The sequence below is a fragment of the Rhinolophus sinicus genome, chromosome 5 (assembly GCF_057876585.1).
Source record: "Rhinolophus sinicus isolate RSI-liver-muscle chromosome 5, RSI-T2T, whole genome shotgun sequence".
NCBI lineage: Eukaryota > Metazoa > Chordata > Mammalia > Chiroptera > Rhinolophidae > Rhinolophus > Rhinolophus sinicus.
The window spans coordinates 33,405,913-33,425,251 of NC_142505.1; the positions used below are offsets into that span (position 1 = coordinate 33,405,913).

The 19,339-nt window shown below is 44.9% G+C and overlaps 1 protein-coding gene across 2 annotated transcripts in view; it reads left to right on the forward strand.

The window, feature by feature from the left end:
* The window catches only part of LOC109444539 (inhibitor of carbonic anhydrase-like), a 55,218-nt gene extending 37,196 nt beyond the window's left edge, over positions 1-18,022 (forward strand). For both annotated transcript variants that reach the window (XM_074312858.2, XM_074312857.2), the window contains 10 exons: positions 916-1,087; positions 2,003-2,145; positions 4,546-4,636; positions 5,795-5,851; positions 7,768-7,923; positions 11,669-11,810; positions 14,599-14,663; positions 15,329-15,513; positions 16,788-16,974; positions 17,814-18,022. In XM_074312858.2, coding sequence (XP_074168959.1) covers positions 916-1,087; positions 2,003-2,145; positions 4,546-4,636; positions 5,795-5,851; positions 7,768-7,923; positions 11,669-11,810; positions 14,599-14,663; positions 15,329-15,513; positions 16,788-16,974; positions 17,814-17,848 — 1,233 coding nt within the window. In that variant the 3' untranslated portion in view covers positions 17,849-18,022. The remainder of the gene's footprint in view (positions 1-915; positions 1,088-2,002; positions 2,146-4,545; positions 4,637-5,794; positions 5,852-7,767; positions 7,924-11,668; positions 11,811-14,598; positions 14,664-15,328; positions 15,514-16,787; positions 16,975-17,813) is intronic.
* Positions 18,023-19,339: the final 1,317 nt, after the last annotated feature.

Consider the following 19,339-nt stretch of genomic DNA (forward strand, 5'->3'; position numbering starts at 1 on the left):
ATCCCTTTCAGTGCTCTCTGCTCAGCACTGGGGGTTCACAGATGAACTAGACAAAGACCTGCCCTTGAGTTGCTCACAGACAGATGTGGACACATACAAATTCTTACCAGATGGGGTGGCATAACCTTGGAGACATGGATTATGTACTTTGTGGAGGTCAGAGGGACTGATTTACAGTATGTATCTGAGAAGATAACTGGGCCCTGGGGAATAAGCTGTGTGCACCCCAAAGAAGTGTGGGGGGTTGCCAGAAAAGACAGCAGGTGACATTTCATGCAGAACCACTGCAAAAGCACAAAGCGGACAGATCTTGGAAAGAGCGTGTGGGTAGGTGCTGTTTTCAGCTACAATCAGGAGCAGCTTTGGGCCAGTCAGTCAGCAGGAGTCATAGGCAAAGCGCCCTTTGTTTTGCCAGAGTCCAGAGGGAGAAAGGAGTGCTTAAAATCCTTCAGTGGCAGGCCTGGGACGGGAGAGGAGCCCAGGACGCCTGACCCCAACCTCGATGGCAGGGTGCTAGATCACCAGCCGCTCCAAAGTGAAGACCACTTGGGGTAATCAGATGGCCAGAACTGAGGCAGCCTTTCACCGACCACCCTGTGGGGACACGGCATTGGAGAAGGGCAGCTGCCCTGCCCATGGTGACCCCAAACCCTTTCGTACAGGTGGGGGGGCAGCTCCTGGCAGTTTCCCTGAGTCTGCACACAGCAGACAAGCTGGGATCTGAGCAAAGCCTTCCCTAGAGAGAGACTTGAGAACCTCATGAGCCATACGGGCTGCAGAGGGCCTGAACCAATGTCTTCACAGGTGTTCACTCTTTTCTCCTTTTGGTTTTCCTTGTCTGGTTTTGGGTTTGTTTTCCCTTTGCCTGTCTATGCCAGCCTCCCTCCTTCACTGTTTCTTTTATCCTTTTAACAGGAAAATTTTGGAAAAGACAAGTCAGCAGGATTCCAGCTCTTTGGCTCTCCTCACGGGAAGGACCTGATGTTTACAGATGCCACCCATGGGTTTTTAAGAGTCCCACCTAAGATGGATGCCAAGCTGTACCTGGGATACAAGTATTTTGCTGCCACTCAGCATCTAAGGGGAGGTATGTAAGGTCCTGGGAGGGCAGCGGGGCAGGGTAGGGGTCATGGAGGCTTTCCTGGTACCTGCAAGCCTCACCTCACTCAGCCTTCACTAGCCTGCAGAGCCCAGAGGACCCAACCACTGCACTGGGTTAATGAGGGGTTTTTTTGCTGAGCTGGGGAAAGGCCTAACTTACCTTCAGGTTCCAGACAACTTGAAGTAATGATGGTTCTGGCTTCTTTGTATTAAACCAGAGTTGCCCCACCCAACAACAGGTCTATTTGGCAGGGAAATAGCCCATCCTAAACTGAAGTGGGAACGTGGCCTCTGCCACCATCAGGAGCAGAACTAGAATTTCACATGGTTTTAATCCAGCTCTTGCCTTCTTCTCAATCCCTACGGTTCATTTCTTCCTTCCTTCTCTCTTTTTCTCTTCCATTTAGTCAACCAACAGTTACTGTGCATCTACAGAAGCCACTGTGTGGGAGGTGGGCATACAGTGGTGAGCAAAGATATTGGGTGAGGGGAGAGCAAGCAGGCCCACGCAGAACAGAACACAGGACTACCAACCAGGAACACTCCCTGGGTGGGAGAACCTAGTCCCGAAACCCCAGAAGGCCCTGAGCTGGGCTGGTGCTCAGAGAGGCCTCCCGGGGGCAGCGATGCCTGAGGAGGTGAGGTCAGGAGGGAAGGGATTTGCTCCGCCTTCACTGCTGTTTCTCAGAACCGAGTTCCTCATTTCTCCTGGAAGGCGATAAGCAGGAATGAGCGTCGATGTGGGCTTGAGACTCTGCTGCTGTCAGTGAAGACCTCCTTAGGCAGCCCCTCTGCAACCAGTGGCACAGACCCCCCCCCCCCCCCCCCCCCCCCCCCCCCCGCCCCAAACCCATCTTGGAGCTTCCTTTGGATCCCCAGGTCTTTTCTCCAACTGTACTAGGTGCGGAAGAGCCCCAGAGGGTGCTGTGGTGCGCAGTGGGCCCCCAAGAGAGGGCCAAGTGTGAGAACTGGAGTGCCGTGAGCGGTGCTGCCTTACGGTGTACCTCGGAGGAGAGCGTGGAGGACTGCATCGCTGCCATTGCCGTAAGGAGGGCCCTGCCTCCACAGCTGGGCTCGGACTCCCAGACACGAGGCGCTTCCGCCGCCTCTTCCCAGATATCTTCCCATCAGCTTCAAGGCTGACATGCAACTGTTGTGGGCGGCCCCCTGCCCCCCTCCATCCCACGGGCCCCTCCAGCTCAGGGCTGGGCAGAAACAAAAGAGCCAGCCCAAGGCCCAGCCTCCTTTGGTGCTTAGGCCAGGGAGCTCTGAGTGGTGTCCTGCCAGGACCTGCAGGAAGTGGGGTGAAATGCTAGGGTGAAGTCAGCGCCCTTATGGATTGTGGAAGCAAATCAACCATGTCAGTACTTTAATGGAAATTTTAATTTTTTTCCTGGTGATAAAAATATTACATGCTGGAAGAGAAATGAAAAAGAAATGATATCATTCACAAATTCCTAACTCGGAGATCATCACCATGTAATTTTTGAGTTATGAAGTTGTCACTAACATTACATTTCTCTGTCAACAGGTAATACTTTTGTGGTTAGAAAAAATAAATTTGTAAGTAAAACACTGAAAATTTGACAACCTTAGGAGACACACAGTCTTTCTTAGGAAAGGAGATCCTAAGGAGATTTTGGTAAACCTCCCTGGGACCAACCCGTAAGATTAAGATCTTGCAGTTTATAGTCTCCTAAATTTGTCAACTATAAGGATTAAATGAATTTGAATGCTCGTAGCATTGCCTGGCATATAGTAAGCAGTCAATAAATGTTAGCTATTGTTATCATTACTTAAAGTTTTGAGCACAGTTGATGCACCTTCTTTAAAATGGTTTTAGTGGCTGCATAATAGTCCACCTCAATCTGTTTAAACAATTTCTAAATGTCTATATTTGAATTATTTCCAAATCCTTTTCTATTATAGATAATATGGGAGGGAAGATACTGTTCTTTACCTGGCACTACTTCTTAGTATGTCTTTAATATTAATTACAGCTAATATTTGTGGAGTTTCTATATGCCAAGCATGTTTATGACCTCTTAACTTGTATTAACTTATTTAACCCTCACGATAAGCCTATGAGGGAGATTTTTCACTAGTTTATGAATGAAAACAATGTATGTAGAGTAATATTTAGGGATGTGTCCTTTGGAGCAGTCAGATCCCGGAGGCTGTGTGGCATAGTGCTTATGAGCAGAAGCTAAGGAATTAAACTACCTTAGTTTAAGTCTTAGTGACCATCTATTGGACACATTATTTAATCCTCTCTGCTTCAGTTTACTAATGTATAAAACAAGGGAAATTATAGTATGTACCCTGTTGGAGTTTGTGAGGAATACATGAGGTAATCACTGCAAAGTATTTAGAAAAGGTCCTGGCACATAGTAAGGGCTCGGCAAGTTTCTCCTCCTATAGTTACTACTGTCTTAAATAACAGAGTTCTAGAAAGGCACTTAACAGGTCAAAAGCAAAGAATGCGTATGTGTCTCTGTGGGTTTTTTGTTTTTTGTTTTTTTTTTACTCAATGACCTTACCTATGACTGTAGGTATACATTTTTTGCTCTATTGGAAAAATTCATTGATTAAAATTGTAAGTTAATCATTACAGGCATACCTTGTTTTATTGTGCTTTGCTTTATTGTGCTTTTAAATATCGGGTTTTTTATAGATTGAAGGCAAGATCCTCCACCAGCAAAGAGATTACGACTTGCCGAAGGCTCAGATGAGGGTTAGCAATTTTTAGCAATAAAGTGTTTTTTAACTAAGGTGTGTGCATTGTCTTTCAGACATAATGATATTGCACACTAATAGACTATAATATAGTGTAAACATAACTTTTACATGCAGTGGGAAACCAAAAAAATTCATGTGACTCACTTTATTGTGACATTAGATTTATTGCAATATTCAATTTATTATGGTAGTCTGGAACCAAGCTGCAATATCTCCAAGGTATGCCTGTAATGAATTATTTAAGTAGATGAATTAATTATTTATTGAAAATCTTTGCTGTGCCAGGGCTCTGAGTACAATGCTAATGGGGTTATGGGAACAGAATTGAATTCTGCCGTACAGAAGGAAACGTGTTCCACGGGAACAGATTAATGCAGCCTTTGAGTCTGGCCATGTGGCTCGCTGAGTGACATGGTACAGTGTAAGGATAGTGAGGGCACGTCCAGCAGTCAGCTTGGGTCCCACGAGATGATACAGAGATGGCCAGGAACCAGGACCTGGGTTGGCTCTTGCTCCTGGGTCAACAGGCCAAATGCATGTCTAGTTTTCTAAACCCATGTTTATGTGGCAGAAGCTTTGGGTGGCCCATGATTTGGTTAATCACAAGGACATGTGACATGAAGCCAACGAGATGGAAACCTCAGAGGGTCAGTGAGACAGGGTAACAGCCTCACTGTTGTGCTATTGATTTATTTCTTACTTCAGAAAGGAGAAGCTGACGCCATGAGCTTAGATGGAGGGTTTATCTACACAGCGGGCAAGTGTGGTCTGGTGCCTGTCCTGGCAGAGAACTACAGTAAGTGGAGGGAAATATCTCTCTCTGTTTTGTTCCATCTGGGCTGTGGAGTTAAAAAGATGAGGAAAGAATTTAGTTCATTGTTGAGGTAATAATAATAATAACTATTGTTGAAGTGTAGGAAGCCAGTAGATAACATCTGCCTTCCCCAATGTCAGAACCAATTAAGCTATAGACACAGGAGTTAGACAAAAAGAGATCAAAATAATACCGTTATTACTGAAATAGTGATATGGGACGGCATGGTGTAGAGCTGGCCGCAGGGCTTGCCAAAGTGCCCACTAATTCAGGAGAACAGATCTGTTGGCTTACCCCAGGGCTGAGGACAGAGGAAAACATAGGTGAGATGCTCTAAACCACCTCTCCCCACTCTCTTCAATAAAGAAAGAAGGGACTGAGCGACATGTCCCTAAATCCTTTTGCCAAATTTACTAATCCAAAATTAACTCACACCAGCTGCACTAGAGGACTGAGGGGTGGGGCCATAAGGTCCCTTTAGTGGGTATCCATCCCATGAAAAAATAAAGCCAGGGAAAAGAGGATTTTACCAATATCATTTGTTAAACACCTCATCTGTTAGGCAATGAGTGAGAACCCATTCATTATCCCTAAACACAAAACCCTTGTGTGAAGCAAATTTGTCCATTTTATAGATGTAAAAACTAAGGCTTAGAGAAGTTAAATGATACATTCAAGGTAGAATAAAAACTGCATCCAGGTCTTTCTGAATCCATGGACTGGTTCTTTCCCCTTTGACATAGCAAGAATCTAAGTGACCTCGGCCACAGTCCAGAGCTCTGAAGGGCAGAAAGATGTTGGGATGACTTGGATCACACCGCAAATGCAAAAGGATCTTTGCCAAGACCATTGGTGGCCTCTGTCCCCCTTCAAAGGGCATCTTGTTTTCTTTCTCTGCATATGTCTGAGTATTGGGGACATTCTGGGATGGAACTTGATGTTCAAATGGCAACGATGAGGGGAATGATGGTAAGATGGGACTGCAAGATCTTAGCTTGTTGATGACCAATGATAAACTGCTTAGCTGGGGTTTCTCCTCATTTATTCTTAACTGCTGTGATTGAGAAGCTCATAGCTTTCAATTGAGTAATGTGAGAATTTCATGCCATGCACTGCAATTGTTTTTCTTTTTCTTTTTAGTACCTAGCGATGGCAACAGGGAGCTTGGGTCCAAGTGTGTGAATACACCTGTGGAAGGTGAGTCAGACTCAATAACACTGGAGCTCAAAGGTAAAGGCCCATTCTTGGGAAAAGGGTGAGGAGAGCCTTAAAAAGGAACAAAAGTTACTAGAGTTGTAAAAAAAAAAAAAAAAAATGAGGAGGAGGGTGAGGGGAAAGAGGAGGAGATTCCACAGTTAACTGTTAAGAAGCAAATCTGTTATGAAGCTGTAGTGATAATTGCTACTTGTAGGGCACTTTACATCCATAAAGGATTCCTGCTTGCACTATTCCCGTTTGTTCTTCTCAGTGATCCTGTAGTATGTGGGCATCATTGTCCCATGTTATGTAGTTGGGGAAACTGAGGCTCAGGGACTGTGACTTGAGCAGGGCCACATAGCCAGGAAGTGACTGTACCTGGACTTGAAAAGAGGAGGCGTCACTGAAAGCCCCATGCTCTTCCTGACCAACCACACTGCTCTTTGTCACATGCTGCCTGCCTGTTTGTGCACGAAGGTCAACACGGGACAAGAGCCTAGCCCTGACATTTCTGAGGCCAGCCTGCTAAGGGAGATGAGGAAAAATGGAATCAACCCTTTAGCTTTTAGCCGGCTGGGTTTCAATAGCAGGGGAGTCGACCTCGTCTTTAGAATAGGAGACCAGGTGACAAGTTCTCCCATCTGTGTCTGTCCCTGAAGGACCTAATCTTGGGAAGTAGCTAGAGCAGTGGTTCTCTATCTGGTGCAGTGCCTGGACCAGCTGCATCAGCGCCACCGAGGATTTGTTGGAAATGAAAATTCTCGGGTCCCACCCCAGATCCAGAGTCAGACTCAGGGATGGGGGACCACTGCTCTGTCTCAACACAGAGGTGGTTCCCTGCAGCTGGTTCTGCTGCACATTAAGGTTTGAAAGCAACTCCGAAGGAGAATCTTGAGAGAAAAACAGGTACTCATTTGGGTTTGGAGTTTCTTTTTTCATTTTTTGAATTAATTTTTTTTTATTAAAGTATAGTTGGCATACACCATTATATTCGTTTCAGGTGTATAACGTAGTGAGTCGACATTTATATATCTCGGCCATGTGCTCACCACATAAGTCTAGTCCCCATCTGTCACCGTGCAAAGTTACTGCACTATTATTGACTCTATTCCCCTTCATCTTTCTCATGCATCGCTCAACTCCACTCCCTCTGGCAACCATCAGTTTGTTCTTTGTTTCTGTGAGTCTGTTTTTGTTTTGTTTTGCTTGTTTGTTTGTGTTTGTTTGTTTTTTAAATTCCACATATAAGTGAAATCATGCAGTGTTTATCTTCCTCTTCTGACTTACTTCACTTAGCATAATATCCTCTAGGTCCATCCATATTGTTACTCAGAGATGTAACCTTAAAAAAGAAGTCATTAAAGCTCTTTCTTTTGGACTTCTAGTCAACAGAAATATTTAAAGAGGTACACACGCATATGCACAAATATTTATATAGATATGTGGTTTGTAATAGGGAAAAATGCTTCACAGTGCAAATGCCCACCAGTAGGGGGATTATTTAAAATATAATACTGCCGAGCAGTGAGGCATAACTTAGAGTCAGCCAATACGTAGAATGAGAGGGCTATATCTATTTCTACTGCAGCAAAAAGGAATGCACAAGATATCATTGCAAAAGAAGAAACTAACTAAGAACGGATAGCAGGATTCAAGTGAAAAAGTATGAAGTGTGTGCGTAAATATTTGTGAATGTGTGTATGTAGACATATCTGGAGCAGTAGTGTCAGTCTGTTTGGCCCAGTACCTATAATGACAGTTATTTCAGGGTCTTTTGCTAGAGTGAGGTGAGGAGTTCAAGCTGTTCCCCGTCCTTGGAGAGAGTAGCTGGCAGGGGCTGGCTGCAGCAGCTCTAGAATACGTTTTTAGAGGGCCCTGGAGCTGCTGAAATTGCATCTCGGTATCTCCTTTGCAAGGTTACTACGTTGTGGCAGTGGTGAAGAAGTCAGATGCCGACCTCACCTGGAATTCTCTCCGAGGCAAGAAGTCCTGCCATACTGCAGTTGGCACTTCTGCAGGCTGGAACATCCCCATGGGTTTAATATACAACCAAACTGGGTCCTGTAAATTTGGTAAGTGTGTTCTGGGAAGTGGTGTGGCCACCCCTTCCTTGGGCCTGTGCCTGTGTAGGGGAGGAATTCAGGTCAGTGAATGGCAAGGAATGGCATTAAAGGGTGTTGTAGCCAAGGGCTGGCCACACATTGTGGGCGAGTGTCACATCTCCTTGAGCATGTCCTCCCCTTTCTCCTCACCTCCTTGCTTCCAAGGGAGTGGATCAGCCCAAAGGGCAGATCTCAGAAAAAGACCATATTCTCTTTTTTTAATTAAATCTACTGGAGTGACATTGGTTAGTAAAATTATATAGGTTTCAAGTGTACAATTCTGTAATACATCATCTGTATATTGCATTGTATGTTCACCACCCAGAGTCATTTCTGCTTCCATCACCATATGTTTGACCCTCTTTAACCTCTTCTACCTCCTCCCCCCCCTTATGCTCTGCTAACCACTAAACTGTTGTCTCTGTCTGTGAGTTTTTGTTCATTTGTCATTCATTTCTTTCAGTTTTATATCCCACATATGAGTGAAATCGTGGTTCTCGACTTTTTCTGTCTGACTTATTTTGGTTAGCACAGTAATCTCAAGATCTATCCATGTTGTTGCTAATGGCACTATTTCATCTTATGGCTGAGGAGTATTCCATTGTATATATACCACATCTTCTTTATCCAATCATCTATCAAGGGATACTTCTGTTGTTTCCATGTCTTGGCCACCGTGAATAATGCTGCAGTGAACATAGGGGTACACATATCTTTACAGATAAATGTTTTCAGATTTTTGGGGTAGATACCAAGAAGAAGAATTGCTGGGTCATATGATAATTGTATTCTGATTTTTTTTTGAGGAACCTTCATACTGTTTTCCACAGTGGCTGTACCAATTTATATTCCACAAGCAGTGTATGAAGGTTCCTTTTTCTCCACAACCTCCCCAACACTTGTTATTATTTGTCTTATTGATGATAGCCATTCTAGCTGGTGTGAGGTGGTATCTCATTATGGCTTTGATTTGAAGTCCCCTAATAGCTAGTGAAGTTGAGCATCTTTTCATATATCTGTTGGCGGTTTGTATGGCTTTTTGGGAGAAGTGCACCTTATTCTTTATGTTTTGCAGCTGGCTCAGGGAAGAAGCCTGGGGTTGCAAAGAGAGAGAGAGAGAGAGAGAGAGAGAGAGAGAGAGAGAGAGAGAGAGAGAGAGAGAGAGAGAGAGAGAGAGAGAGAGAGAGAGAGAGAATTGTTTTCCCATATAAACTGTTTTTTTTAAATTGAAAACCGTGACTGCTTTATTGTTCAGTTTCATTCTTATCTCTCTTAGATTCCTGTATGAGTCATTTCAGCAACACTCTTGCCAATACCTACCTGCTCCCCTGCTTTGCCCGCCATCTGACAAATGCCAGCCCTGTGTGAACCCCATTACCTGTTCTGCTTTCCCTTTGCTCTTGAGCAGCTGAACATGGCTGGAGAACATCAGAGGGCAAAGTAGTTCATTCAACTGCAAATGCTCCAGCTGCTGTCCTTAGTGGGCCCCTGGCACTCAGGGGCACCCCCAGTGTATCTCTGCTGCACACCCCACACTTCCTAATAATTATCCTAATGTCCTGATTGTCCACACACACCTCCGTCCTACACCCATCTACCACTATTTCTCAGCGGATGATCTCATCTGCACCTTCAAGAGACAATTAAGTCCACTAGACAGGTTCCCCCTCAACATCCCACACCAGCCCTGTGACCTCCGGATGGCTGCATCCACTCAGCCTCCCTCCGCAGCCCAGCCAGTCCCTCTACCTGCACTCAGTGTGGGCCCCTCTCTTGCTCCCCTTCTCAGAGCCTCACACCCTCAGGTACTACTTCTCCCTTTAGTATATCCAACAATTTCTTTCAACATGTCAGGATGCCCAACGTCTTCCATCTTTAGAAATCCTCACTCTCCCAACATTGTCCTCCAGCTCCTGCCTTCTTTCTCCTCCCCTTAACTGTCAGACTTCGTAAAAGCATGGTCAGAACCACTCACCTCCCACCCACTGCTCCACTCCTTGCCCTTTGGCTTTCTGCATCATCCCTCAGGAAGAACTCTGGTCAAGGCCACCAAGACCTCCAAGTAGCTTAACTGGAAGGGCGTACTTCAGTCCTTTTCTCCATGACCTCTTTCTTCAAATCCCCTTAAAACTCTATTTCCTGGCTTTTGTGAAAACACATTGGCTTGGTTTTTCTCCTATCCCTACAAAGTCCCCCTTTCCCAACCTGGTTAATAAATGTTTGAGTTGCTTAAAGCAACTTTTTCCCCCACTTCAAACTCAGTCCCCAAGCACTCACATCCATGCCTACAGCCTCAAATACCATCTAAAAAAATATTGTACGTACAAAGATACGTACACAGCAAGCACTAGATAAATGTTTGCTGCTACCTCTATTATTAATATCATGTCTGTATGTTGATAATATCCAGTTTTATACCTACCACAGATCTCGCCTTGACCTCCAGACTTGTATGTATTGAACTGCCTGTTTGACGTTACCTATTAGGTATCTCTAAAGCACACTAAGCTCAACCTGTCCAAATGGAATTCATCATCTCTGCTGAGCCTGGTCCTGCTCCCGAGCTGCCTAGCTTGGTGAAGGAGCCCACAGTCCCATACAGCTGCCCCAGCTGGAAACCTGGGAGCTGCCATCCCCCACACACCCATCCATCACCAGTGATGTCAGTTTCTCCTGCCTCCACCTATGTCCGGCCCCTTTGTGCTACTCTAGTCCAAACTGTCCTCGTCTCCCCTTGACTATTACAGTAGCCAGCTGCATGAACCCCACGCCTGCCCTGGATTCTGTCCACCTCGTTGCCGTACCATTCTTTGCAAAGTGCAGATGTGACTATATCCTGCCTACTGCCCCTGGTCCAGCACTGTCTAACGCCCTGCAGAAGCTCCCTATTGCTCTAAGGATAAAGAACAAAATTTACACAAAGGTGTAGGAGGTGTGGTCTGGCCCCGGCCCTTCCCCACTCACTCTTGCTGTGGGTGGTCCAGCCCCAGTGACCTGCATTAAGCTCCCTGCAGTTTGTCCCCCACCTCCAGCCCTGGCGCTAGGCCTTTGCCGGTGCTGCTTTCTTCGCCCTTCACTTGAGTCATTCCTGTTAATTCTTCATCCCTTGGCTTGAGGCCTCCTCTTGACTCCCATGCCTGCCCCTGGTTCCATTATCTGCAGCTTGTGGAACCAGATTCTTTCCCCCCAGAGCAAGGGGGAAATGAATTCACTATGTGGTTACTTGAGTCATGACTGTCACCCCACAAACTTGGGCTCCAGGAGGCTGGGTCCTCACCCCAGTGCCCCGGAGCCCAGCACAGGGCATGGTGGCTGGGCCTCTCAGGCCCCTTCTTGGATATGGAGTCATAAGGGCAGACTTTTTAAAGAAGGACAGGGCAGCAGAAGTCAGAAGGCATGGGGGACAGGTTCCACCAGCCAGGACTTCCAATTTTGTCCACTCTTTCAGGATTAAATCTGTGTCTGCCCTTCCTGGGCTGGGATGGAGTGGACTTTTGTGAGCACAGGCCCTTGTCCCAACTTCAGCCAGTCCTGCTTTACTTTGCTTCAGCTACAACCTTTTTTTATTTTTATTCTATAAGGTTCTTATTTCAAATAATATGGTACCAAATACCTGAATGTGTCTTTACATCATTCAGGCAATTCCAGAACAAAATCTGCAGCTTTCTCGCTAACACAGGCATGAAGAGTTGACCTCCTGTTTCCTCCTGCACAGATGAGTTCTTCAGTCAGAGCTGTGCCCCTGGTTCTGATCCAGAGTCCAGCCTGTGTGCCCTGTGCAGCGGAGGCAGCAACCCAGCCCACACATGTGCTCCCCACAGCCATGAGCGGTACTACGGCTCCAGTGGAGCATTCAGGCGAGTACTGGCTGTCACCACCTTCCTCTTTGGCACCAACCCCTTGAACTTCCTGCCTTTCCACCTTTTTCATCATCCCAGCATCTGGGTGCTGCATTTAGGAGGAGCCAGAATTTGGAAACAACTGCAAATTCCCAGTGGTTCCAAGAACTCAAGTGCAGCCCATTGCTGGAGCATGTCCTGCAGACCCAGCTAAGTCAGGGCACCTGGGGAAAGGCAAGATGCTGGGTGCAGGGTCACAACCCTGGTTCTACTTTTGCTCCTTTCTCTGTGTGATTGTAGACAAGTCACGGAAACTTTCAGAGCCCCAGCTTCAAATCAAAATTTACATTCCTGTCCAACTGTCTCTTCAAAACTCCAGATGAAACTCCAGAGTCATATATCCAATTGCCTATTGGGCATTTCACTTGGATTTCTAGTCACCATCTCGGATTTAAATGTACCAAATTGAGCTTCTGTAATTTCACATACTCCCACCCAAGTGAGTACCCATTGTAGTTGTCTCCATTTCGGTTAAAGGCAACTCCGTTCTTCCTTTTGGAAAAAAGTCAGAACCTTGGTGTGTGTTGTCTATATCAACAGAGCATCACACTTCTCTGCTTCAAGCCCTCCAGTAATTTACCGTTTCACACAGAGTAAGGGTCAGGGTCCTTCTTTGACCTACAAGGCGCCTTTGTGAGCTCATCCTCTGCATCTGTCCACCGGCTCTCTCTGCTCCAGCCACGTTGGCGTCCCAGCTGTTCCGTGAAGACACCAGGCACACTCCTGCTTCAGGACCTTTGCACCTGCTCTTATCTCATCCGGAGTGCTCTTCCACCTCATAACATCATGGCTAATTCCTTCATTATCTTTAGGGTTTCTCAGGGAAGTCTTTCTTGGCCACTCTATAATTTCTCTCTCTCTCTCTCTCTCTCTCTCTCTCTCTCTCTCTCTCTCTCTCTCTCACCAATACTTTATATCCCCCTTTCTTGCTTTGTTTTTTATAGCACTTATCACTCTCTAGAATACTACACATTTTGTCTACTTATCTTGTTTAACAAAATGTATAAAGACTCCTTCCATTGCTAGTGAAAAACCCCGTCTTACGCCAAGGGGGATATTTTAACAGGTGTTCTGGGAGCTTCTTCCTTGTAGGGGCTGAGACCTGAGCCTCAGGAGCTGGTTAGGACACTTTATGGTGAAGGTTGCCAGATAAAATTCAGGATATCCAGTTAAATTAGAATTCTAGATAAACAATGAATGAGTTTTTAGTATAAAGGGACCTACTCTGCTTCTCTTGTCTCTCTTTCTCCTTCTGCCCGTGTGCTTCATTTTCTCTTTTCCTGCAGGGTGGTTTTCTCTGTTTCTCAGTCTACAGGCGGGAAATGTGTGTGGCCCAGTTCAGGTGAAAGCTTCCTGCTCACACAACTCACAGTGCAGTGAAGTTGCACTGTAAAGTGGTAGCTTCTTCCATTGTGACCAGAGTGATTGAGAGGATGACGGTAGAGGGAGTCAGTTCTCAAAAAAGTATGAAAGCTTGGTAGACCAAACAAGAGCCAAGAATTTTTAAATAAAATTATACACCAGTAATTTGTTTTCCTAGATATAAAAAATCCATTATAATACAATATAAGAAAGTCTACAATACTGTGATCAGTACAGGCTGGTTTATGTGCGTGAATGACGAATAAATCAATGGAAGAGAACAGACTTCCCAGACAGATGCATGAACATATTATGTTTGGTCTATAACAAAGATGACATTCCAAATCACTGGGGAAAGGAAGAACTTCAGAGATCAAATAACATGAACATGCAAACTGGTCGCTGGCTCTGGTGACTCTGGTGGGAGCAGATTCAATAGTGAGTCAGTGAGGGTGGGGTGAAGGGGTGCTGGTAGTAAGTGCAATGATTCCTTTTTGGTGTTAGACTGACTGGGGGAGAGAGGCATCTCTCTCTCACAATCCTGAGGGCAGTGTGGCATCGACACGGGACCTAGTGAACAGGGAGAGGACCCAATTATATAGAGAAACAGGACAAGTATAGCAGAAAGTGCCTGAGAATGTGAGCAGGGATGGGATGCACGGCACCCGGACACTTTTGCTGGGAGGGAGACCTTCCTGCTTTCTTTGTACCTGGAGGGCAGGAGAAAAGCACTGGAGACTTGGGCTGGCAGATTTGGCAGAGGGATGCTGAAAGAAAGCCCAGTAATGATTTCTGTGCTTTCTCTGGAAAGCAGGAGCACATCTGGGAGTGTTGGGGAAGGGTATGTGGAGAGACAGAGGTTTGTGGGAAGTGGGAAGACGTTTTTGAAGCCATTGCTCTATAGAGTGGGGAGGTGGCTGTCTTGAGCAGTGGTTCTCCCACTAGAGCACACATCAGAATCTCCTGGAAGGCTTGTTAAAACATAAATCACTGGACCCCACCCCCTGAAGTTTCTGATCCAGTAGAGTCTGAGGTGGGACCCAAGAATATGCATTTCTAACAAGTTCCCAGCTGGTGTCAATGCTGCTGATCCCAGCTCAAAGTTTGAGAACCACAGGGCTAGAGGACAGAAAGGAAAACAGGAATACCCAGGTCAAGTTCATGAACAGAAAGGTCTCTGGTCTACCTCAGTACTTAGGTGCAGATACATCCGAGGCAGATGATAATGCTCATTCAGTTCTGGGGTTGCTTGAAGGGGGGCTAAAGGAAAGAAATAGGGTGAGGGAGAGAAATGGCTCTGGGTGGGGAGGGCGTGATCCCCTCTCAGTATCTCTCCGTCCCACTCCTATTGATGCTTCTCACTGGTCTGACCTTTGCCGTGCAGGTGTCTGGTTGAGAAGGGAGACGTGGCCTTTGTGAAGCACCCCACGGTCCTGCAGAACACTGACGGTACGTGCCTCTGCTGTCCTTTCCTCCATCGGAAAAATCTGAGTCTCTCATAGGACATCACTCCCCAGCGAGGCAACCTAGGGAGTTTATTAAGTCTATCAGACTCCAGTGACTTTTGCCCGAACATTTTTTACTTAGGGAATGAGAAAATCCTCACGTCTGGTCAGACTCAACAGGATAGGTTGTCACATTGGCCTTCAAGCAGCTGACAGACATGCGGGGGATCACAGTCTGTCTGCGAGGGCCTGGCTCCCTTGACTTACCGGCATTCTTTATTTATTCTGGATACAAGTTTTTGACAGCTACATGTATTGAAAATATCTTGTCCATCTCGGAAAAAGCTTGTCTTTTCACTTTCTTGATGTCTTTTGATGACCGGACATTCTTCATTTTAACATAGTTTAGTTTGTCAATCTTTTCCTTTCTGGCTAGTGCTTTTTCATGCCTGTTTAAGAAAGCTTTGCCTTTAAAAGGACTGAAATAGCACTAACCAGCAGGTTATAAAGTTATGAGTTTATGAATGTCTCTCTCCTCTCTTATCTTAAAAGCGGTGCTACTTTGTTTTCCTGTGATGCTCCCACACACTGGTGCTTTTTCATGGTCACATCCGCCCGGTGAGGGCGCCGGATGAAAGCCGTCAGCTGTCCTGGCTTCTCTCTCCCTAGGAAAGAACCCTGAAGATTGGGCTAACAATCTGAAGAAGGAAGACTTTCAGCTGCTGTGCCTCGATGGCACCAGGAAGCCAGTGACTGAGCCTCAGAACTGCCACCTAGGCAGAGTCCCAAATCATGCTGTGGTCTCAAGGGAAGATAAGGCGGATTTTGTTCGCAGAATGCTCTTCAACCAACAGGTATGGGCATTCAGTCCACGCCACCCCTCTCCACCCCCCACAACCAAATGCTCGGTTCACTGGCAGATCTGCACAGACACACCCCAGCCAAGTCTCACACTCATTCTCCTTGGGCAGTGGAACTTGATTCTGGCAGCCTTGCCTCTGAAAAAAGCGGAAGGCCAGAGGCAGTGTTCACTTCTAGATCCGGGGCTGTCTAGGATATCAAAGTGGACTGGAAAGGCCTCCAACATGTGGGCATCTGAAGTGTCTTCCTGAGACTCACTTGACTCTCTGCGCAGTGTCATGGTACCTCCTGGGCTTATTCTATCACAGAAATAAGGGACATAGCTCGGTGCCCTTTGCACTAGGCTGAGCTCTATGTGGGAAAAGCAGAATGGAAGTTACTCTACCTGACCTCTATAGATGCCACTGTGTTTCCTGAACCTGGCAGGCTGAGCACTGTTTGGGGCTTTATGAAACTTAAAAAGCCGACGTTCCATTTATGACCTCAAGAGGCAGCCAACAAGGGCTGAGCTTGTGGAGTAGTGGGCTGCCTAAATGAAATGATCGTAAGGAAAACCCAAACCCTCATCTGCATTTTGCACTAGCACACTCCATTCTTGGGGGTGCTTCGACCAGTAATCCATGTCTTAACATATGCTGCCCACACATCCCAGTTAAAGGACTATCCAGGAAGAGCTGGCAAAACCGGAGGCTCTGGGTCATGGACTTTTGAAGGGATGGGTCCCGTACAGGGTGAGCTCCCCCCATGGTTACAAGGGAAATGGACAAATGAAGAGAGGGGAGGGGAAGGAAGAAATGGAAATGGTTGCGTACCTGGTGCAGATCCAGGTAAGGTAGCAAGGGCTCCGGGGAGTAGGCAGACCTACAATTGCAACCCAGAAAGTTGAAAACATCTGGCAGTGATTGGCAGAATAGTGATATAGTGGCAAACTTGGAGCTCTTTCTATTTAGCATTTTCTTTACATGCATTATTATCTCACTCTTTGGTGTTATTATCTCCATTTACAAGTGAGTAAGCTGAGGTTCACTGAGCTCAGTAAAGAATTTTCCTAAAGTCATATGGCAAGGAAAAGGTAGGGCCAGCATTTGAATCCAGAGGCTGTAACTTTTGTCATTTTATTATGTTGTCTCCAAAATTGTTGCTGTATCCCAGGTTTCCCAAGAGCTGGAACTGAACAGTCCAGTAGGCTCAGGTTTTTTGAATTAGAATACACAACCCTGTGCTCCCTGGTGTAACTGGTCACTCACTGTCTGTCTGTCTGACCCAGGAGCTCTTTGGAAGAAACGGGTTCGAATATATGATGTTCCAGTTGTTCAAATCTTCAGCCAAGGACCTGCTTTTCAGTGATGACACGGAATGTTTGGCTAACCTTCAGGACAAAACAACTTATCAAAAATACTTAGGGCCAGAGTATCTTACGGATATTGCTAACGTGAGACAATGCTTACCCTCTGGTGAGTAGAATAAAACACTGAGGAACAATAACATTGGGGTCAGGTATACGTGTGTATTAAGGACAATTGTGTGCCAGGCCCTGGGCCAGCACGAATAGGAACACAGAGATTCAGAAGGCTTGCCCCAGGGCCTGCGGGAGGATTGGGACTTGTCAATGAAGTGACTCAATGAGACAATAGTATACGACATTACCTGGAAAGGCCAAATATTTGAAGGAGACAGAGAGTGCAATAGAACTTGACATCATTTGGAAATTGAATTTGTTTCCACATGTATTTCCTTTTTTTGCTAATAAAATGTAAATGTATGTGTGAACTCTTCCAATGTAGGGAGAAGGTTGGGAAATGACACGTATATACCACTCAGATGACCAATTTTCAAAGACTTTTAAGTAAAATATAAAAAATAATATTAATAGAAACAAATAAATAAAGCCTAATTAGCACTATAATAGACCATTTCTAGCTGTGTAGATATGAGAATGGCATAACTGCCTCAAAAAGAAATAAGTTGGAAAAGTAAAGTTAGAGCTTAGATAATCAAATTATTTGGAGTATGCCTGAATTTTTATATATCGTGCATTGGAGATGATGAGAGCAGGAAGGAAGGAAAATATAAGTATTTAAGGATAGCACTGACATCACTGAGGAAAGAGCGATGGGGGGGTGGAGAGAGAAAGAGAGAGAGAGAGAGAGAGAGAGAGAGAGAGAGAAGGGAGAGAGGGAAGGAGAAGAGTTTTTAAAAAACTTTATTACCTATCATTTACTTTTAGAACAGAATTGTGTTTAGTAAGCACAGGCAGTGCCTGAAGGTCTTTCTCTTATGTTGTTCTTCACAGAACTTCTCAACGTCTGCACATTCCATGGAAATTAAAAACTAATCAAAGTCAGGCAACTGCAGAGATGCTCAGAGGCTGCAAATATGGTGGGGCCACATTGTCACTTGTCTGCATGTGGGTCTGTGTTATCATCAGTGATCTTCATCATTATGTGCTTTAACTGATGCAAAAATTGAAATGAATAAAAATTATTGTATCTTCTCAGAAAATTTCCTTAATTCTCATATTTTTGGGATTTGAAAATCATTTCTTTACACTAGAATTGTGCTTCTGAATTTAACATCTATTAAATTGTACCTTTTTTAGAACTCTACAAGACTAAACTCAACTTCCTTCCCTACTCTTTGATTATTTTACCCAAGAGTCAAGCCACTTAAATATAATTTATGCAATAAATCTGTGTGAAAAGAGTCTGAGTGGTGATTACAAATGTGTAAAAAAGCATCAGTGTGTGTAGTGTCTAGGACTTACATAATAAAAACAAAGGATAAGGAATAAGTTTGTTTTTAAACTATATTTTAACATTTAAAATTCATAGTGTCAAGTAGAATCAAACTCCTGGTTCAGACTAATTGAAAAATATTAAAAGTGCTGTAAGCATCCATTCCTACGACCCTTTTATGGTCAACTTCCTGAAAATGTGATTTACACTCAGTTTCTTATCTGAGATTTTGCCATATCTACTATTATCATAGTTACAACCTATGGTAGTGTCTCAGTGAATGTTGTTGAATGAGAACCTAAGTTACATATTGTCAAATGTCAGTTTTATGAGTGTGGACTTCTGCTTCTGCCTGTGAAAGAGTAGCCAGCACAGGACTTGCCCTCCTTCCATAAACAAGTAAAAAAACACGACAAAATATACAAAACAATTGTTTTCAAACATTGAACAATAACAACGCAGGCCTGTGATCCCTAAAAGAAGGGAAGGGGAAGAGGTGAGCAGAATGATGATCCTACTTTTTGCCTAGAGGAAACTTCCAGATCCTAGCACAGAGATGAGGAACTCAAGATAGTCCATCACACTGCCTTGAGGCAACAGAGATAGGGGCTTGGGAAAGCCAAGGCGATTGGATGCAGAAGAGATCTGATAAGCGTCTCCTTGAGTCTTTGATGAAATACTAATCTCCATGTGCATATAAAATCCATCAGGCTGGCCAAAGAATAACTGTGAGAGACCTATAAGCTGAACAATTCCCAGAGCTCACACAGGACTAGGACTCATTCATCTACCTAGCAACCAAAGAGAAGAGACCTCATTGAACACCTAAGGATTTCACTGAAGGTCATACCTTGGACATGGGTCTAAAATTACTGCAGATTAAAGGCTGCTCTGTAACTGCCCTTACTGAGAATGAAACTAGCCTTGGTAGATTCATTCTGCAAGTAACTTAACTACCAAGCTAATCTGCAAGTAACTTAACTACCTTCTAAAATAAACCTCAATACTCTTTAAAGGAAGACAACAAATCTAAATATTAAATATGTAATGTATATGATGTCTAGCATCAAATGCAAAAATTACC